Raw genomic sequence first — 22,603 nt, 5'->3', positions numbered from 1 at the left:
AATTTCCTAAAATCGATCATCATCCTATAGCCAGTAATAATCCTTTGTGGGATCAATTCATCCTTATCATTAGGGACAACGGTAATGCCTCCCTTCTTAGGGACGCAATGCACCGGACTCACCCAATCACTATGAGCAACATGATAGATAATACCTGCTTCCAGGAGCTTTAGTATTTATTTTCTTACTACCTCTTTCATCTTAGGATTCAATCTCCTTTGATGATCAGCAACTGGTTTGGAATCAGGATCAGTTTTAATCTTGTGCTGGCATAGAGTGGGACTAATGCCCTTAAGATCATCAAGAGTATATCCAATAGCAGCACGGTGCTTCCTCGGAGTTTTTAGTAACTTCTTTTCTTCATGCTCTGAGAGGCTAGCACTAATAATAATAGGATATATCTCTTTTCATCTAGATAAGCATACTTAAGAGTATCTGGCAACTGTTTAAGCTCGAACACAGGGTCACCCTTTGGTGGGGGTGGATCCCCAAGCAGTTCAACAGACAAATTATTCTTAAGGATAGGATATTGTTCTAAGACAACTCTATTTCGTCCCTTTCATCCATATGCATATCATTTTCATGCTCAAGAAAGTATTGCTCTAAGGGATCAGTAGGAGGCACGGCAATAGAAGCTAAGGCAATAGTTTCATCCTTAGTAGGCAACTCCTTTTGATGAGGTTGTCTACCAAACTTGGAGAAATTGAACTCATGTGATACACCTTCAAAGCCAACAGTGACAGTTTGCTTCTCATAGTCAATATGAGCATTGACGGTATTGAGAAAAGGTCTACCAAATATGATGGGACAAAAGCTATCTTGTGCGTTAGCAAGAACGAGGAAATCAGCAGGATACTTCGTTTTACCGCACAAGACTTCAACATCCCTAACAATTCCCACAGGGCAGATAGTATCTCTATTGGCAAGCTGAATAGTGACATCAATACGCTCTATCTCAATAGCTGCAATCTCGTCTTTGATTTCATCATATAAGGATTGAGGTATTGCACTAACACTAGCACCCACGTCACATAAACCATGATAACAATGATCTCCTATCTTAACAGAAACAACAGGCGTGCCAACAGTAGGCCTATGTTTGTCTCTAGCGTGAGGTTTAGCAATTCTAGCAGCATCTTCACAAAAGTGAATATTATGTCCCTCAACATCGTCGGACAAGAGATCTTTGATAATAGCAATGCTAGGTTCAACTCTAATTTGCTCAGGGGGTGTAGGTGTTCTAATGTAGCCTCTACGTATCACAGTTGAAGCTTTAGAATGATCCTTTATCCTAACAGGGAAATGTGGTTTCTCAATGTAAGCACTGGGAACAATAGGATCATTATAGGCAATGGCTTTCTCTTCAACTGGATTGGGTTTAACTACATTGACTTCTAAAGGAGGATGATATTTAAATCACTTCTCTTTGGGGAGATCAATACGAGCAGCAAATGATTCACACAATGAAGCTACTATGTCACAGTCAAGTCCATACTTAGCGCTAAAGTCACAAAAAGTATTTGTTTCAACAAAGGATTTAACGCAATCAAACTTGAAATTCATACATGAATCCTTACCTTCTTCAAGCTCCCAATCTTCAGAGTTGCGTTTAATTCTCTCCAATAAATTCCATTTGAAGTCAATATCTCTCATCATAAAAGAACCGGTACAAGAAGTGTCAAGCATGGTGTGATCATCATGAGAAAGCCGAGCATAGAAGTTCTGAATGATAATTTCTCTCGAGAGCTCATGGTTGGGGCATGAATATAACATTGATTTAAGCCTCCGCCAAGCTTGAGCGATGCTTTCTCTCTCACGAGGCCAAAAATTATAAATATAATTCCGATCACGATGTACTAAATGCATAGGATAAAACTTTTGATGAAATTCCAATTTCAACTGATTGTAGTTCCATGATCCAGTATCATCACATAGCCTATACCACGTCAACGCCTTATCCTTCAAAGATAAAGGAAAGACCTTCTTCTTGACCTCATCCTCGGGCAAACCTGCAAGCTTAAATAAACCACAAACTTCATCTACATAGATTAGATGCAAGTCTGGGTGTGATGTTCCATCTCCTGTAAAAGGATTAGCCAGCAGTCTCTCAAGCATACCCGAAGGAAATTCAAAGAAAATATTTTCAGTAGGTGCAGCAGGTTGAGGAGCAACTCTTTGTGATTCCGTTCGAGGTGAAGATACCCCGAACAAGCCCCTCAAAGGATTAGTTTCCATAGTGACAAGTGACAATAAATTTCAGCGCACTATATGAATGTTTCCTTACCAATTTCCACTTACCAAAGGCGCTTCACTCCCCGGCAATGGCGCCAGAAAAGAGTCTTGATGACCCACAAGTATAGGGGATCTATCATAGTCCTTTCGATAAGTAAGAGTGTCGAACCCAACGAGGAGCAGAAGGATCTGACAAGTGGTTTTCAGCAAGGTAATATCTACAAGCACTGAAATTATCGGTAATAAGTGATTGTATGGTGAGATGATTCGTAGCAAGCAACAAGTAACAAAAGTAGCAACGGTGCAGCAAAGTGGCCCAATCCCTTTTGTAGCAAGGGACAAGCCTGTACAACGTCTTATAGGAGGAAAAACGCTCCCGAGGACACACGGGAATTTCTGTCATGCTAGTTTTCATCATGTTCATATGATTCGCGTTCGTTACTTTGATAGTTTGATATGTGGGTGGACCTGCGCTTGGGTACTGCCCTTACTTGGACAATCATCCCACTTATGATTAACCCCTCTCGCAAGCATCCGCAACTACGAAAGAAGAATTAAGACAAAGTCTAACCATAGCATTAAACTTGTGGATCCAAATCAGCCCCTTACGAAGCAACGCATAAACTAGGGTTTAAGCTTCTGTCACTCTAGCAACCCATCATCTACTTACTACTTCCCAATTCCTTCCTCTAGGCCCAAATAATGGTGAAGTGTTATGTAGTCGACGTTCACATAACACCACTAGAGGAAAAACAACATACAACACATCAAAATATCGAACGAATACGAAATTCACATGACTACTATTAACATGACTTATCCCATGTCCTCAGGAACAAAAGTAACTACTCACAACGCATAATCATATTCATGACCAGAGAGGTAATGAGTAGCATCAAGGATCTGAACATAAACTCTTCCACCAAATAATCCAACTAGCATCAACTACAAAAAGTAATTAACACTAGTAGCAACCTTACAAGTACCAATCGGAGTCGCGAGACGGAGATTGGTTACAAGAGATGAAATAGGGTTTGCAGATGAGATGGTGTTGATGAAGATGTTGATGGTGATGAGTCCCCTCCGATGAGAGGAGTGTTGGTGATGACGATGGCGACGATTTCCCCTCCGGGACGGAAGTTTCCCCGGCAGGATCGTCCTGCCGGAGCTCTAGATTGGTTATGCTCAAGTTTCGCCTTGTGGTGGCGGCGAATCCTCGAAAAAGCCTCGTCCTGATTTTTTCCCGGACGAAACCCTTCTTGTAGCAAAAGGGGGGAGCGAGAGGGCCAGCTGGGTGCCCACAAGCCCCCTAGGCGCGGCTAGGGGGTGGCCGCGCCTAGCAGGCTTGTGGCCACCTGCTGGCGCCCCTCTGGCACTTCTTCGGCCCAATATTTTTTATAAAACCCGAAAAAAATCCTCGTTGATTTTTATGATGTTTGGAGTTGCGCAGAATAGGTATCTCAAACTTGCTCCTTTTTCAGGCCAGAATTACAGTTGTCGGCATTCTCCCTCTTCATGTAAACCTTGCAAAATAAGAGAGAAAAGGCATATCTATTGTACCGTGAAGTGAAATAACAGCCCAAAAAGCAATAAATATCAACATAAAAGCATGATGCAAAATGGACGTATCATAGAACAACCGACAGTGTGGAATAAACCATCCCCCCACCATAGCCCAGCAAGACGATCAAGTCATCGGCGGGCCTTCTATTTAGGAAACACCCTCAGGACATGAGGTCATGGCAGTAATCGCTGCACGGATTGAACCATTCCTTGCCTATATATTACGCAAGGTGCTCCCCAAGGACCAAACTGAGGCACGACGCATTATTCACCGATCTAAAGCCTATAAGGTCCATGAGGGTGAGATGTATAAAAAGAGCACCACCAGAATACTTCAACGGTGAATATCCGAAGACGAAGGGAGGCCATTGTTGGCTGAAATACACTCTGGCATGGGCGGCCATCATGCAGCAGCCCGGACCTTGGTCAACAAGCCTTTCCGAGCTGGTTTCTTCTGGCCCACAGCTCGAGAAGATGCCCACGCACTTGTTCAGCGATACACGGGATGCCAGCTCTTCGTGAATCAAAGCCATATGGCTCCCACAACCCTTTGGACGATTCCGATCACTTGGACCTTTACGGTCTGGGGTCTGGACATGGTCGACCCACTTAAAGGGGGACCAAGAAAAAGAAATATCTCCTGGTAATGGTCGACAAATTCAACAAGTGGATCGAAGCAAAGCCGATCAGTTCCGCCAAGCCAAGCCGGTCATCGATTTTATATCTCGCGTCGTGCACCACTATGGTGTCTCGCACAGTATAATAACTGACAATGGATCCAATTTCACCACCCACGAGCTGAAGGATTGGTGTGCAAATCTGGGCATCAAGCTTGATTACGCCTCCGTTTACCATCTACAAACCAATGGGCAGGTCGAGCAAGCTAATGGGCTCATCATGAGTGGTATTAAACCGCGTCTGGTATGCTCTCTTAAAGAATCCGACTGTCATTGGGTGGAGGAACTCTATTCCGTACTATGGGGCTTGCGTACCACCCCGAATTGTTCCACGGGATACACGCCATTTTTACGGTATACGGGGCCAAAGCGGTCCTTCCCTGTGATATCATCCACGACGCACCCCGTGTGCGTATGTACGAGGAAAACGAAGCCAATCTAGATCGGTAGGACGATTTGGACACCTTAGAAGGTGAGCGTGACATAGCTCGGGCCCGGTAGCAGCAAGCTCGACACTTTCAAAGCAGATAAGTTACAGCCAAGACATATGGTAGGACGATTTGGACGCCTTAGAAGGTGAGCGTGACATAGCTTGGGCCCGGTAGCAGCAAGCTCGGCACTTTCAAAGCAGATAAGTTACGGCCAAGACATATAATGTGGGCGAACTAGTGCTTCGGCTCCGAGAAAAACTGAAGCATAAACTCATCCAAAATGGGAAGGTCTCTTCATAATCGACGCAGTCTAATGGGAGGAGCTTATCGCCTATGCAATCTAGGAGACAATCGCCTGGAGCCAAACCCATGGAGCGCTAGCATTCTTAATATACAACTTGGTCGGCAGCGAACAAGGTCAATTTAATCGGTAGTACTCACCATTGCACATCCGTGTCAATCGGAAAAACATTCTAAACAATTACGCACTATGTAGCAACCCGGAAAAAGGAACCCATAAAGGAACTATTTTTTCAGAAGATGTTTCTTGCGCTACATCGTAATATAACATAATCCCCTCATACCGTCTTTGTCTGTTAGTATCATATGGCCGGATTGCCTTGTTCTCGAAAATTGATTCCCGTTGTCATCGGGTATAAAGTACGAAACACTCCTAGGTTCTTTAAAACATGGGAGGTGGAAGCCGATGGCTGGTTATGACAAACGTTACAAATTTGAAGCAAAGTGTCTTGGTTCACAAAATATAAATATTAGACATGGTTACACCCTTGGTTGGTCAAGATCATCTGTTATAGTATCCAAAGCACAGTCTTCCTGCGATAAACGGGCAGCTGGCATCACTTGGTCGTACACCAGATATAGAGGTATCTTCGCGCCATCAGGGCCTGGTGGACCAACTTGCGCCATGTGTTTGGGATCAAGACGGGTGAAGCGGGTCTTTACCATGGCTCACGCTTCCCGAGCTCCTTCTCGGCAGGCTGAAATCTTCCACAGCTCGAAATGGCTCCGGGCTCTTTTGAATAGTTCGGATAGTTCAACCAGTCCCTGTGGTGGAGTTTGGTCCCGCCGTAAAGCTCATATCATATTTCACATGGCTTTTCGAGTCCGTTCATGAACAACAGAAAGCTCTTGTAGCATATTCTCCCCGAAGGAATCGATTTCTGTGATAGGACGCCCAGTCAAGAGACTTTTTCACACAAAAAATGATGGAAGTCTTTTAGTATACCATCATCACACAATGATTTATCAAACAAACAGGTCAGGGATTGTTTACTTACAATGTAAACCGCTCTTTAACTTTTGATTCTCTTCGTTGCTATGTGTCAGTTGAGCCTTTAACGCTTCAATCTCTTCTGCCTGATTTTTCTTCTCCTCCTTGAGCTGGTTGTTTTCTTCTCGACATCTTGTTAATACACGATGACCGGCTTGAAGCTGGGATTTTGCTTACCTTTGAGAATCACAAGCTGAGTCTAGATCCCTTTGAATATGGTTTATGGATTCGTCTGCTAAATTAAAAAATCATGTGAGGATTAAGTGGCCTTATGCAATAGACCACACCATCAACCAAATTACCCTTACCATGAGCTTTCCTGGTAAACTTCTTTACATCCTCGAGCTTTGCCCTACTATCTTGAAGTTCGGTTTGCATTCGTTGCATATCTTCGGACAATTTGTTATTCTCCTGCTTCAAAGCCTGTAAGAGAAAAAACAATGGTCAGGTCGAGCCTTAACCCAGTCGTTCCGACCAAATTAAGGCTCGGGTGCTACTAGAACTGAACTTCGGTTCAAATTACCAAAGGATCGATGAATACCTATAGTTGGGCTGACGTCGGCAAGGCTACTTCTTTGAGACTATTCCCCGCAGCTCCAAGATTGGCACCGGCTGAATTTAGAGCATTAAACTGTTGCTCGAAGAAGATGGGGTGTCGTAATGACTCCTTGTGATGCCGATGATTCATGGTGCCCTCAATTTCAGAGTTCATTGCTGAAACATCATCGGCAGGGACAGGTGCGGGGCACGTACTCAGAGCCCCCGCATTAGCTGAAAATCGTGGATTGGGCTGGCCTTCCAATACCGCGGCCACGTTTTCGCACGGATAGGGCCGCGCTCATTTTCTGTGATTTCGGCAAAAGGATTGTAAGTACACCAAAAATTCGTTGTTATTGTAAAGGCAAATGGTGGGTACGATCGTACGAGTACCTCGCTGAAGGAGTGGTCGAGGTATCGCCTACCACCTCCTGTTCGGAAACTTGTTCCTCAGTCGGCGTAACCCCGACCCGGGGGACATGGGATGTTGTTCGGCATGTGTTCCGACGACGTTTCAGAACAGTCCCATGACGAGTAGCCACCTTCCATTTACTTGCTGAAACTGGGAGGGACCTGGGGTTATCGGCCAGAAGGGCCACCAGCTGTTCGTCAAGGCTCTCCTAATATAATACCCCGTCCTCAAAGATAATGGAGATTTCTGGATCTTCGTGGAATCGAGAGTCGTCGTCCCGAGCATAGTTCTTGGGCTGGGGAGCAGGGCATCTCACTATTTTGATCAAGCGCCTCCAGCCCTACAAGCAAAGGGTCAAGGGGTTTACGTTTATCGGTAATATGATTGAACAAGAAAACTACAAATGTGTCCGTACTTACCCATGGGATGGGGGGTGTATGATACGAAGCCTTCCCTGAAGGCTAGATGGGTGAAATCTTCCTTTTCTCCCTTGAAAAAATCAGCCAGAATGGCTGCTAAGTTGTCCGAGGTGTCCGGTCCTTGCCGCTTGGAGCATGTCTAGTCATTTGTCCCACAATAATTCCACAAAGGGTGTATGAGCTGCTGAAGTGGTTGGACGCACCTGGTGATTACGGTGGCCATCACTTGTACGATGGTCAGACCACCGCGAGCCAACATTTTTACCTTGGCGGCTAGGCGACTCACTTCCGAGCTCTCTTCTTCAGACTTACTCTTCGGTCGCCAACAAAATCGCTTCTTCAAAGGAGCCGTGGAGTACTCGGGGAGGCTCGCCGAACTGGCTCGAATAAAGGGACATCATCGATGTAGAACCACTCCGAAGACCATTCATCGGTCTCCTCATTCGGTGTACCGACTGGGTATCCGGTGGCTGCTATACGCCACACCTCGGCCATTCCTACTTCCCGGATGGATGTTCCGTCAGTCCGGGAAACAATGCAAAAGTACTTTCTCCACAAATCTAAATGAGGTTCGCAGCCTAGGAACATCTCACACAAGGCTACGAAGCTTGAGATATGGAGAATGGAACCTCGGGACATATTATGGAGCTGCAATCTGTAGAACTCCAACAGACCCCTCAGAAACGGATGAATGGGAAATACCAATCCGCGCAGCAGGAAAGAAGTAAAACAGACCCTTTTGCCTCTTTGTGGGGTGGGGGATTTATGTGCGAGGGCCTCACCGTTGTAGGCGGTTAGGCCATCATGCGTGGGTGCGAGATCAGACAAGGGAAGGTACCCTTGGACTTTAAGGTCTCACAACCGAAGCTGTGAGACGGAGCAACTGGCCCAATCGCCTTGTTGGGGGGCAAAGGGACAAGAGGAGGAGCCTGCCATGGAGCTAAGTGCTGGGATTCTAGGATTCCTTGGCAGCACTTATGGAGGAGGGAAAGGCGATAAGGCCTTAGACCTGGGCCTGCACTTATTTAAAAGAAAGGTCACCTCCCCCACGTTTGTAAGAGACGGTTCCGTTGAATCATTGGGACGTGTGCTTACTTTAAGAGGCACAAGATTGAAATTTGTAGGTCCCGTGACGCTTCGATATTCGTGGATTCGCCGAAGACCAGTTCGTCATGTTACAAACGGAGGAGAAACTCGCCTTTCAAGCCGACTACCAGAGACGTGTGAAAGCTGTCGAAGACTATACACAATGGCGTGGAAGGCTAGTTCTGGGGCTACTCAGGGAGTCCTGGATTAATGGGTCCCCGGGACGCCAACCCATGGACCGAATCATCAGAGTCCGGATAGTTGACAACTTCCTATGGAGGAAGGAAGGCCCCGAGGACTGGCGTGTACTCCAAGGTTAAAAAGACTAGGCCGGCTCATCTATTCCAGATTATAGTCGGTAACTTATAAGCCCTAGGGTCCCTCGTGTCTATATAAACTAGGGATCCCTATCCATGTAGAGGAGGCTGAATCATCTAGGGTTTAGCATATACAATTTCGAGGTAGATCTACTCTGTAATCATCTTCATCAATACAATCAAGAAGGATGTAGGGTATTACCTCCATAGGAGGGCCCGAACCTGGGTAAACCACTGTCTCCCCCTTCTTCCTACAACCCATCGATCCAAGGTCCACATTTCGAGACCCCCTACCCGAGATCTGCCGGTTTTGACACCGACAACGAGTAGTGTAAATACCACCGTAAATACTACCACTCGTCCTATTCATGTGCAACCGGCATACAACAATGGCTTGCATACTATAGGTCCTATCATTCAAAAGTGCACAAGCAACAGAATAAGGTGAGGAGAACTAAGTGTACCTTCTTCCTGTCTAGAAGTTAAACATTTTCCTACAAATAAAGCAAAGTGATGCACAAAAGAAAAGTGCATATTTGTAGCCTTGACTTTAGAAACGCCTCTAAACTCCCCAGAGTTACATGCGAACAAAATCTTAAAATTTATTAGTCTAAGTTCATCTAACACATCCTGATAAGGAATCATGCATATTTCACATAAGTTTTCAAATGATAACTCAAAGGTGTGTTCATAGAAATGAAATGTTATCATAGGCACCTCCTATCTAGGCATGAATTAAAAATGTTGTTGTAGGGTTTTTTCGTCTTCTGACGGTGCTGGCGCTGGTCCACCTCGTCTCCGGTGGCCTTAAGGCCATGAAGGCACGGTGGATCTCGGCCTTGCCGGTGGGAGGGCTCCGTTTTTAGATGTATTTTTTAAATGTTGTTGGGGTTTTGTGTCCTACTCAAGAAGGCGAGACGACGGCGACTCCTTGAAGATGGAATAAGGTTCTCCCCGCCTAGCCCCCATTCCGGTGGCGCATCTTGCATCTTGCATCATCGGTGGGCGTGTGAAGTATGTCTTCGGCAGATCTGTTTTTGATGGATTTGCTCGGATCTTATCTTTGTTCGTGTATGTTCGTGTGTTTCTAGGATGGATCCTTTCGATCTACGTTACTCTTCATCGGCGGCGGTTGTTGTTCTAGTGTGCTGATCCTATGAGGACTTAACACGACAACTTTTCGATTGTCTACTACAACAAGTTTTGTCACTCCGATAAGGGAGGAGCGAGGATGGCGACACCAATTACCAGATCCTACTTCTAAGCTCTATGCTCTATTTCAGGACAGAATTATCAATTACCAGACCTCTTTGTGAATGATCTTTAGGTGGACAGGATCATCATTTTTCCTAATTTATTATACATCTTCGACTCGTTTCAATGATTGTAGTCGTCGCTAGATGATCTATGAATCTTAATGTAATTTTTATTATTTCTGATATTTGTTATACTGCAATGCTTCAAGATGAATAGATCGGATGTTTCACAAAAAATTACATAAAAATATTTGTGAAGAGTTGATACTGGTCACACTTAGAGCATCTCCAACAGCAGCGCTTCGCGCCGCGCCCAAAAAATGTTTTTACAGCGCGCGCGCCGGCTGGTTTAGCGCAGGTTTAGGCGCTGGCTCCAACAGCCGCGCTATAATGCAGCGCGTGCTTCGCGCTCCAGCAGTGCCCAAAAATGCAGCGCGCGCAGCAGGCACAAACCACATATACATTTCAAAAAATAGTGAGAAAAACGATCAAACAAACAAAATAAATCAACAATAAATAGTTATTACAACTCAAACAAATAGTTTCTCGTTCAGTACAACAAATAATGCAATAAACACAACCAATAGTTCATGAACAATACAATACAAATAATGCAATCAAATCATGCTCTTTGTCGTCCATGCCATGCCCACCACTCTTCAATCAGATCCTTCTGAAGATCATTGTGTGTTGCGGGACGCCGAATGACATGATACGAGGCAACAAAACGGGCAACCCTTTCAGCCCTCCGTCGCACTCGCACGGGATGTCCCAAGAGCTCATACTGTGAGTAGTCTACATCTTGGCCACGCTCATTCTCGATGATCATGTTGTGCATGATCACACAAGCGTGCATGATGTACCAAAGCATTTTTTCCCGAAATAGTTCTTCATCAATCTGTTATGGGCATCAATCCTATCTCTCCAAAAATTTTCCCGACCCATAACCGAACCACCGTGCTTCGGTTTTTTATTGATATGCATAGCTATGATCATTGCAAGATCCTCCTCCTCTTCCATATCAAATTCTTCTTCGGAAGAATCATACGACGAACTCATCTACAATGTTCAATACTATACTATAAAAAACTACAATTCAAAACATGCACCAAATTCATAAATTTGAAGCAATACATACCTTGTAGGCGTTTTGTCGAACACCTTGCGGGCGCGGCGCGGCAGCGAGCGGTGGGGCGCTGTTCCTCGGACGTCGGAGGCGCGCGAGGGCCGGCCAGACTAGGAGGGGTGGGGCGGAAGCGCGGCGGCGCGGGGAGGCCGGGGAAGCGCCTGAACGGGGGGCGCGGGCGGCGGCCGCAGCGGAGACAGGCCGGGGAAGCGCCGGCGGGCGCGGGTGGCGACGGCGGCTCGGAGATAGGCCGGGGCAGCGCCGAACGGTGGCGCGAGCGGCGGCGGCGGCGCGGACGGATGGGGGCGGTCGCGAGAGTGCAGAGCGAGCGCAGAGAGTGCACAGCCAGCGCAGGAGAGAGCAGGAGAGAGCGCAGAAGAAAGAAGGAGCGAGCGCGGGAGAGTCGCGCGTGCGGGAGCCGGCGCAGCAAATAATGGACGCGGGATTGCGTTTCAGCCAGCGCGCTCAATTAGAAATGGTGCGCGCACCGTTTTTACGCGCCCGCTGGAGCTGCCGCCGCGTCGCGCGCGCTAAATACCGCATTTTTTACGACGCGGCGTTTGTATAGCGTCGCTGTTGGAGATGCTCTTACGTGCGACCAAGTTGTTTAAGATGGCGGTAGCCAAGAACTACTCGAACTCGTGGCAAAAACCGGTTTCGTTCATGAACGTGTTGCTGTAGGTCTTGCACGAAATATTCCACGGAGCGGTGCTTCGCGAAGTTGGACTTCTGTTTCGCAAAAAATCAAGGTGGGTCCCACATCGTCAGTGCCCCGCACACACCTTCCAGCTGGTTGTGAGGTAACCATCTTTCTCCACGTCCCCACGCTTCGCTCGGCGTCCCCGGCAAAATGCACCCCAAAACCCCGCCTCTCCTCCTCGTCCTCCTCTTCTTCGCCGCCGGCGAGGCCGCGGGGACCACCCTCACGGCCACCCCGGCGAAGCTCACCCAATCCGACCAAGAAATCACGATCCGGTGGTCCGACCTCCCGTCCCCGGATGGCCTCGACCACGTGGCGATCTACTCCCCGCCGTCCTCCAGCGACCGCGACTTCCTAGGCTACATCTTCCTCAATGGCTCCGCCTCCTGGCGCAGCGGCCGCGGAGAGCTCACCCTCCCACGGCTCCCCAACCTGCGGGCGCCCTACCAGTTCCGCCTCTTCCGCTGGCCCGCCAGAGAGTACTCCTACCACCACGTCGACCACGACGGCAACCCGCTCCCCCACGGCCACCACCGCGTCGCCCTATCCGGCGAGGTCGCTTTCGCGGGCTCGGCCGCGCGGCCCGAGCAGGTGCACCTCGCGTTCGCCGATAGGGCCGACGAGATGCGGGTGATGTTCGTGTGCGCGGACGCCGGCAAGAGGGCCGTGAGGTACGGGCTTGAGAAGGAGGAGGAGAAGGGCTGGACGGAAGTGGGCACGGAGGTGAGGACGTACGAGCAGAAGCACATGTGCGACACGCCGGCGAACGACACCGTAGGGTGGAGGGATCCGGGCTTCGTCTTCGATGGCCTCATGAATGGGTTGGAGCCCGGAAGGAGGTACTTTTACAAGGTAAACCAACCAGAGATTGAATTCCCAGCAAGAAAATACCCACAGATTGAACCTGCAAAAAGGCTAATTTATCAATCGTGATAGCAATTTAGCTCCATCAATCTTAGAAGCTCAGATGCATTTAGAGGTTGATGTTCGTGTGCATAGGATTCTAGTCTGGGTGTGAGCTAGAGAATATTTCTAGTTAGAGAAGATAGTTCAACCTATGTAATTGCAAAGCAGCTCCACCATTTTAAGTACCCTTGAAGCTAAGGTGGCCCTGAACCTGTGAACCATAGTTAGACCCCTTAAACATAATTCAACATCAATACTACTCATAATAGAAAATATTTGCCAAAAAGGTGAACTATATGCTTTAAACAAGTAGAAGGACAGCCTAGGCCTCACTAGTAGATCGTTTGGATTGCCGTCAAAGTCAAAATCAATGTAACACTTGACAAATTAATGTCATACAACCTCCAATCAACATACCTTAAGTACACATATTCAGAACACACCACATTACAGAATTGCATACTGAGTTATAGGGCCGTATCATAACTTGCAGAAAAATACGGCCCAATACGTCACTTTTCATCAGTACCAAAAGGGATCACCCAAATAATGCCTAAAGTTTGCGATAGCTAGTATACAATACGATAAAATTAATGAGGAGAAGTTCTGTATCAGTGTGATTACCATCTTTAAGAGCAATAGCTAGTATATAAATGCCACCTTTTGAGTTGTGGTGGAAACAATTACATAAAGTTCATTCGAACAGTACCATCTTATGAACAAAGTTAACAGTGAAACAAAATTCTCAACATGTTCTGTCTGTTGAACCTTTCCTACGTATTTGATCAACAAATCTCCAGAACATGATGTGGTATTAAACAAAATGTGAAACAAATTATTAGAGGTTGCATCTCTCTAGCTTAACGTCTATGCTCAGTCCTCTCATAAAAATTAAGGCAATTGAAGATTTCGTCTAGAGCCATAAGCCTAACAAGCTGGCTTGTGGGGCAAAGCTAACAGCAGCGAACAATTGTTATCTACATGTTCAGTATGTATTTTCTCTTTAGCTAACTGAGCTATTTTTGGTAGGTCGGTAGTGACCTGGGAGGATGGAGCGAGACATACAGCTTTATTTCACGTGACAGTGAGGCCAATGAGACCATTGCTTTTCTCTTCGGTGATATGGGCACTTATGTACCATACAACACCTACATCCGCACACAAGATGAGAGCTTGTCAACGGTGAAGTGGATCCTCCGTGATATTGAAGCCCTTGGAGATAAGCCTGCATTTATTTCGCACATTGGGGACATCAGTTATGCCAGAGGCTATGCTTGGGTGTGGGATCATTTCTTCAGCCAGATTGAGCCTATTGCAGCCAATACTCCATACCATGTCTGCATAGGAAATCATGAGTATGATTGGCCTTCACAACCTTGGAAACCTTCATGGTCTACATATGGGAAGGATGGTGGAGGTGAATGTGGAATACCATACAGTGTCAAGTTCAGAATGCCTGGGGATTCTGTTCTACCTACTGGCAATGGAGCTCCGGACACACGGAATCTCTACTACTCTTTTGATTCAGGCGTCGTGCATTTTGTGTACATGTCGACTGAAACTAATTTCGTTCAGGGCAGCGACCAACACAATTTCCTAAAAGCTGATCTGGAGAAGGTGAACCGAAGCAGAACCCCATTTGTTGTGTTTCAGGGCCACCGGCCCATGTATACCTCGAGCAACGAAGCCAGGGATTCTGCCATGAGACAGCAGATGGTCCAGCATCTTGAACCGCTCTTGGTGATATACAATGTGACGCTTGCCCTGTGGGGACATGTCCATAGGTATGAGAGGTTCTGCCCCATGAAGAATTCACAGTGTCTGAACACATCATCAAGCTTCGTATACCCTGGTGCCCCTGTTCATGTTGTGATCGGGATGGCTGGACAAGATTGGCAACCGATCTGGCAACCAAGGCGTGATCATCCAAATGTTCCCATCTTTCCACAGCCTGGGATCTCCATGTACCGTGGTGGTGAGTTCGGGTACACAAAGCTCGCAGCTAACAGGGAGAAGCTAACGCTGATGTACGTTGGGAACCACGATGGACAAGTCCATGACATGGTGGAAATATTCTCTGGACAAACATCTACTGAAGCTAGCGCTACTGAGGCGGTCAATCAAACAAAGCTCAGCTCGGGAGCCAGCGCCAAGCTGAAGATTTCCCCAATATACTTGGAAATTGGAGGTAGTGTGATGTTTGCCCTAATGCTTGGTTTTGCCTTGGGATTTCTCCTCAGGAAGAAGAGAGAAGCTGCACAATGGACTCCGGTCAAGAACGAGGAATCCTAAGGACCACAGATATTGTCCCTTCGCCTTCAGATAGCGCCGACATGAATCAGATCGCGCATCAACACAGTAATGTCATTTCTCAACATTTTTTTAGGTTCTGTAGCACTGTGTATCCTAGCAGATACAGTGTGTAGATGTGGTATGGCTGCGTTTGTATATGCCAGGCCTGGGCAACACAGTTTTCTCCCTCCATTGTACAATAGTCGTCCAGAATAAGCGGCACGTACGATCTTCACATTATAGTAGTGTTGGTTAGTGAGAATGGTTGACCTGTATCATAAATTCATAATGTAACACGATCCATCTGTCACTAGTGTGATCATTGTTGTTCTTTTATGTCAGCTGGTTCATCTATGGCGCAGCATCATCATACTATTAAACAAAATCAAAATAAGCATCAATGGAAAAATGCATGTGTGCATGCAGTTCTCGTTACCTTGAGTTTACCAGGTGTAGTAGTGTGTGGATATGGGCGTGGCCTGCTGATGAGAGCAAGCTTCTCCACTAACTACTACTCCATCATCAATGAAGATACGGACATCATGCAGTTTGACAACCCCTGTTGTTTGGAACAGATTGTGTCGCTGATTTACTTTGCGTGGCTTATTTGCAAGCTCAAAACATAACAAAGTTCCTTGTATTGATCAGCGTCTTTTGCTCCCACTATTTCTTTGTCTTGATCTGAAATAGAGCCATCTTGTTCTTCTGTTGCAATAAACGCTGAAGACTCCTCATCAAAGTCATTTCGCGAAATCATATGTGCCATCTCTATTCCCGACAATATATATATAATATATATATATATATATATATATAATGTGCCATCTCTACTGATCATAACACGCTTAAAGGGGTAGTCTCGATGAACATGACCAGTCATTGTTATAGGGATATTGCACTGGTGCCATTGTTGTGTAGAATAATGCTACACAAGTCATGTGGATGCTGATTAGGATTAGATGGGCTGAGATTGGCACATACTTCCTCCATACAAAAATACTTGTAGGAGAAATGGATGTATCTAGATGCATTTTAATTTTAGATACATCTATTTCTATTAATTTTTGGGACAAGTAATTCCGGACGAAGAAAGTATTTATTTTGGTTTTTGTAGGGATTGGCACATTATTCTAACAGCTGTGTCATATGGCAAAGTTGTATTTTTATTTTTGAAAAAAAGAAACACCAGTGGCAGGCCGTTGGAGAACGGTCATCCCTCCTCACGTCGTTATTTCCGCCGAGACGAAGGCGAACGCGTCGTGCCGGCCCGTCGACGCCCTGGTCGTCGTCCTCGTTCTGATCGTCCCTATAGACTAGCAACAAACCGGCAACAACGGCGTTGGCGTTGTAATCCCTCTTGCTATTTTTCTTTTCACTTTACCAGCGCCCCCCTGCTCCGGCTCCTCTCAGGGCGGCCGGCGGCGCCGCCTCCCTCTGCTGCTCCTTCACTTCTCTCGTGCACCGCGCTCCTGCGTTTCCTCGACGACGACGTCAATGGCGGCACGGCAGTGACCGTTCAGGCGGCGGCGCTCGGCCACTGCCCTGATCGAGTGGCGGAGACGTCGGCGATAACCGCGCGCGGTATGTTATACTGTATTAGTTAATCGCTCCTGTTTCCTGCCTGTAGTGAATCCATTCCAGCAGCCGCTAATAACATTTAGAGATCACCTGAAGTATCCTCTAGATTTATTAGTTGAGAGAGAATTGCGTCGTAAAAAGAAGTTGAGAGAGAACGCATAACACTTTCTTGAGCGTTGTTTGTTCGGTTCCTCTAGCTGTACAGACGACAGGATACATGTGAACTTTTGGAGGTTGACTTCATTGCAATTTCATACATCCTTGAACGATGCCATTGTCAGTACTCAGTCGATTCTCATCGATGATCCCCTTGTCACTCGTACATGTGCACCTAAACTGATATCTGCTATAGAGCTCCACAAGTTTAATTTGCAAGAATGCAAGATTAAGCAGATTTCTGCTACATTGGTCAGAATTTGCAGTGCAACAATGGAGTAAGGCATCTATCTAGAATCTGCTGTCCAACATTTGTTTTCTGGTGACGTCAATTTTCCATGCATAATCTGCTGGGGAAGCTCAGTTTCTAATGCTAATGATTATAGCTACTTCCATTCTTAAATTTTGACACTTTTGCTTCAGTACACCCCCCCCCCCCCCCCCCCCCCCCCAAAAAAAACGTAGAAGGGAAAACGTAATCCCACCTCGTATTGTACACTACAGGCAACCATACGTATACCCATCTCGTATTGTACACTACAGGCAACCATACGTATACCCACCTCGTATTGCATACGTACGGCGGCCTGCAGTGTACAATACGAGGTGGGTATACGTTCTCCTTTGTGCGTTGGGGGGGGGGGGGGGGTGGTGTACCGAAGCACACCTGTTATTTTGATTCTAGTTGACAATTTTCTTACCATCTTTTTTCTTTCTATGTAGATATTTTGTCTAAACCGTTAGGCTACTTCTCGGCGACGCTTGTTCTGGAGTGAGTCTCTCTAGAGAGGACATGGGCTCCCTCAACGACATTGGTGTTGCCGCGGGAATAAACATATTATCTGCAGTGGGTTTTCTTCTCGTGTTCGCAGTTGTTAGGATACAACCTATTAATGATCGGGTATACTTTCCAAAATGGTACCTTAAAGGGACGAGAAGCAGCCCAAGACACATCGGAACTGTCCTCTCAAAATTTGTGAATGCCAATGTGTCAACATATCTTCGGTTTCTCAATTGGATGCCCGCGGCGCTGAAAATGCCAGAACCTGAATTAATTGAGCATGCAGGACTAGACTCCGCAGTATATGTCCGCATCTACCTTCTCGGGTGAGCATGATATCCAATTCTCACACCACAGTATTATAGTAGTTGCTTACATTTGATGTCTTCCATGTTCCAAAATCAGCAAGTCGAGTTCGAAAATGCCTATTTTGTGATGTTAACAGATGTACACATTATGCTTGCTGACGGTGCATTGTTTTTTTTTTTTTTTTGCTTTGCAGCTTAAAAATATTTGTGCCAATTACTATGCTGGCTTTTGCTGTCCTAGTTCCTGTCAATTGGACTAGTGCAACTTTAGGAGATGATGGAGAAGGTCTAAGTTATGATGAAATTGACAAGCTTTCAATATCAAATCTTGGTCCAGGTTCAAAAAGGTATGAATTCTGTTTACTTCGTCTGATATCCTGACAAGTACAGAATTTATCGTTCCTCAAGCGCCTGCCTGATTATATTAGCTATAAATGCAGAGATGCTGTCCTTCTAATCTCCTCATGTGACTTCACTTGGTTCATACTCCCTGTGTAAACTAATATAAGAGTGTTTAGATCACTACTTTAGTGATCTAAATGCTCTTATATTAGTTTACGGAGGGAGTATTATTTTACTGAAACTGTTGTATATTCTCATAGGTTTTGGGTACACATTGGAATGGCCTATGTGTTTACCTTTTGGACATTCTACGTGTTGTATCATGAATATAAGGTTATAACAACTATGAGATTGCACTTTCTTGCGAATCAGAATCGTCGGCCCGACCAATTCACAGTAAGATATCTTCTCCATGCAAGTTTAATTGATGTGTTATGGACCTCACTAGATCTGAATGTGAATTTTTCATCTTGTTGCTTTGATTATTTTTCTCTCGAACCGTTTCAGTAAAACAAGAATAACAATTAGTGGTGACGAGTCTTTGCGATAGTAAAACAAGCAGTGTGTGTGTGTGTGTAGAATTTCCCAGACTCGATGTAGAGTGTAGAGTAGTTTCTTTGGCTCATACCTCATTTTCTGCCTTATTTTCAGGTACTTGTGAGAAATATACCAGCTGACCCAGACGAAACAGTTGGTGAGCATGTTGAGCACTTCTTTGCTGTGAATCATCGTGAGCATTATCTCAGTCACCAGGTCCTACTCCTTTTCTATCTTGTGTGCACCGTGGCATCGTTATTGTGAATACTACTGATATGATTTTAAACCATAAAATTCAACTGAGCATCAAGTTACTTTATTTTTCAGTTGTTATTTACTCTTCAACTGAAATGCAAGCTTTCTAATTATTTGTTTACTTTCCAACCGAAGAACCTGTAGGCCCATATGCCTTTATCTTTCTTTTCTCTGTTAATGGTTCAAATCTGTCTCATACAAATAGGTTGTATACAACGCAAACGCCCTTGCCAGTTTGGTTGAGAAGAAGAAAGGTTTGCAAAACTGGCTGGTCTACTACGAAAACCAGCATGCTAAGAACCCTGAAAAGGAGCTGACTATTAAGGTAATAATCTTCCTTCTTTGCAAATCATGCTCTAATATGCAAGTGGTATGGCTCAATTACGCACATGTCTTTGTAGACAGGACTGTGGGGTCTTTGGGGGGAAAAGGTGGATGCAATAGAACACTACAAGACAACAATCAAGGAGCTATGTAAACAGGTGCCAGTCATTTCTCATTCATCGTCTTGATAGTGTCATCAAACAGTACCGATGTCTTCTTTCATTGTACCGCATAGTTCCTCGTAGTAAGGTCCATAACACTGAGCAGCAGTATTAACAATACTATGTAACTTGTTAATTGCAGGAGGATGAGGAGAGGCAGAAGGTGATTAGTGATCCTAAGGCTATAATGCCAGCAGCATTTGTGTCTTTCAATTGTCAGTGGGGGGCTGCTGTCTGTGCACAAACACAGCAGACCAGTAACCCAACGGTGTGGTTGACCGAGTGGGCTCCAGAACCTCGCGATGTTTACTGGCCTAACCTCGCGATCCCATTCGTCGAGCTCTCGATCAGGAGACTTATCATGGCTGTTGCGCTCTTTTTCCTGACATTTTTCTTCATGATCCCAATTGCAGTCGTACAATCCGCAGCCAATCTAGACGATATTGAGCGGGTGCTTCCTTTCTTGAAACCTATAATAGAGAGGTGAGTGTAACTACATAAAAAACCAGCCACGTTGTACTGACTTGTTTATGAGGTAGTACTGCATTGCTGGATGTAATTTTCATGGTGAATGCGATTTCCTGCAGAAATGGTCCAAGATCAGTCATACAAGGTTTCTTGCCAGGAATCGCATTGAAAATCTTCCTTATATTTCTGCCAACAATTCTCATGGCCATGAGCAAAATTGAAGGCCACGTATCACTCTCTGGATTGGAGAGGAGGACAGCATCAAAATACTTCCTGTTTATTTTTGTCAACGTATTCTTGGGAAGTGTAGTAGCTGGGACAGCGTTCCAGCAGCTCAACCGTTTTATCAATCAGCCTGCTAACAAGTAAGCTAATTTTTGCACTTGGATAATACTAGTAACAATGGGTTATGAAATATTTACTAGCACCTAAAAAAACTCGTGCACTTTTGTTTTGATGAAAAAGAATTCCAGAGACCATTGGAGAATCCATTCCCATGAAAGCGACTTTTTTCATCACCTACATCATGGTGGATGGATGGGCAGGCATTGCCGCAGAAGTTCTTAGGTTGAAGCCATTGATCATGTTCCACATAAAGAACACATTCTTGGTCAGAACCGAGCAGGATCGCGAGCAGGCCATGGACCCTGGGAGCTTGGAGTTTGGAAGCACCGAACCGAGAATACAGCTCTACTTCCTCCTAGGGCTTGTATATGCTGTTGTGTCACCCATCATTCTTCCTTTCATCATAGTCTTCTTCGGCCTGGCCTATCTTGTTTTCAGACACCAGGTACACATCCGTCCGCCAGTTCAAGCGATTTATCTTTGTGTTGTTTCAGCCTCAAATTTTGCTTGTGGACATCACATCCACATTGCCACAGATCACAAATTTCTGGTTCGTCACAGTATAATAGTAATACACTAGCATACTAATCCTTGGCATGTTTCTTTTGTTGCAAGATCATCAATGTGTATAACCAGCAATACGAGAGCGGCGCGCAGTTCTGGCCAGACGTACACGGACGAATCGTCACCGCGTTAGTCATATCGCAGGTCCTGCTGATAGGACTGCTGAGCACACAGGAAGCAGAGCAGTCCACTGTCGCTCTTCTTCCTCTTCCTGTGCTGACCATATGGTTCCGCTACGTCTGCAAGGGCCGGTTCGAGCCGGCATACATAAAATTCCCCTTGCAGGCAGGATCAAAACGCTTTCTCTTTTATCTCTTCCCCATACATAACTGCAGATGATATTCACATCGTCTCCAATGTTAAGCGAGAACAGTGTTTGATGTTTGCAGGAGGCCATGGTGAAGGACACGCTGCAACGGGCAAACGACCCGATGCTGAACCTGAGAGAGTACCTCAAGGACGCATACGTGCACCCGGTCTTCCGCAGCGGTGACGTGTACGAGCTCTTGGCCATGGATGAAGAGGAGAACCCACACCTCGTCGCGACCAAGCGGCGGTCTCGGATGACCACACCGGTGGACAGCAAATTCAACTCCAGCTCTGGCACCAACGAAGGAGAGTTCAACCGGCTGCGACCTGGCTGACAAGGAAATGGGAGCAGGCGCTTGAGAGCTTCCTTGATCGGCAGTTGCACTGCACCAGTGCATTACCACATCGATGGAATTGTACATTTAGAGATGTTAGAGCATCTCCAAAGGCACACAAAAAGAATGGCTGCCTAAATCCAGTTTTAGGAGTTGAGAGAGAAGATTTAGGTAGCCAATTATTATTTTTCTGTTTTTATAGCGGACCTAAAGCTCGATACCTAGATTTCAGCTTATAGTGCTATCACACGTATTCTTATAGATATGTAATGTTCAAAATAATATCAAACCCATGTCAAATAAATGATGAAATTACTGAAATCCAAATATTACTTAATTACTACATAGTTCATCAATCCACAACTCCGGATTGAACATAAATGTGTTGGGCTAAGTCCCTCCACACGGAGTTGTGTTGGCAGCCCAACATCAACCCATAAGTCCAACACATGTCAGCCGTTGATCCTCGCTGCATCCAACGGTTAAGAGTGCTTTCAAGGAAAGGGAAGCAAGAAGAAAACCCTAGCCACTCCACCCCTGTCTGTGCTGGCTGTCATTTGTGAGAATGAGAGAGCACACAAGAGAAAACACAACATGTGTGAGAGAGGAAGAAGAAGTGGAGGTCCTGTTCAGATTTGATGCATGTGACTAGACTAGACAGTGTTCAAGCTAGTGATTGGAGGCTCAAACATGCTTGGATCGACCCCCAAACTTGGTGAGCTTGTTCCTTACTTTGAGTGCTTCGATCTTGTTAGCTGGTTTGAGAATTGGGTCAGTGGAGTTTGTCAGCTCTGACTGCTGCAGTTTCAGAACATAGTAGTTTTGAGAGACAAACAGTTTGGATAGGAAAACGATGTTCAGTTGAGCTGAAATTTTGAGAGGATCTCAGGAACTC

The 22,603-nt window shown here is 45.7% G+C and overlaps 2 protein-coding genes across 2 annotated transcripts; both read left to right on the top strand.

The window, feature by feature from the left end:
- Positions 1-11,988: 11,988 nt before the first annotated feature.
- On the top strand, positions 11,989-15,581 carry LOC123426349 (probable inactive purple acid phosphatase 2). The gene is made up of 2 exons (XM_045110160.1): positions 11,989-12,899; positions 13,983-15,581. The coding sequence occupies exons 1-2, from the start codon at positions 12,198-12,200 to the stop codon at positions 15,243-15,245; spliced, it is 1,965 nt and encodes a 654-aa protein (XP_044966095.1). The 5' UTR covers positions 11,989-12,197; the 3' UTR covers positions 15,246-15,581.
- Positions 15,582-16,511: 930 nt separating this feature from the next.
- LOC123426348 (CSC1-like protein At4g02900) lies at positions 16,512-22,029 on the top strand. The gene is made up of 12 exons (XM_045110159.1): positions 16,512-16,826; positions 17,703-18,086; positions 18,263-18,415; positions 18,671-18,806; positions 19,062-19,163; positions 19,408-19,527; positions 19,604-19,684; positions 19,830-20,170; positions 20,275-20,520; positions 20,621-20,945; positions 21,116-21,349; positions 21,454-22,029. The coding sequence occupies exons 2-12, from the start codon at positions 17,773-17,775 to the stop codon at positions 21,706-21,708; spliced, it is 2,307 nt and encodes a 768-aa protein (XP_044966094.1). The 5' UTR covers positions 16,512-16,826; positions 17,703-17,772; the 3' UTR covers positions 21,709-22,029.
- Positions 22,030-22,603: the final 574 nt, after the last annotated feature.

Source organism: Hordeum vulgare, chromosome 2H, assembly GCF_904849725.1.
Source record: "Hordeum vulgare subsp. vulgare chromosome 2H, MorexV3_pseudomolecules_assembly, whole genome shotgun sequence".
Taxonomy (NCBI): Eukaryota; Viridiplantae; Streptophyta; class Magnoliopsida; order Poales; family Poaceae; genus Hordeum; species Hordeum vulgare.
Note: the sequence above shows the minus strand (reverse complement) of the source record. Positions and strands in the feature narration are given on the sequence as shown.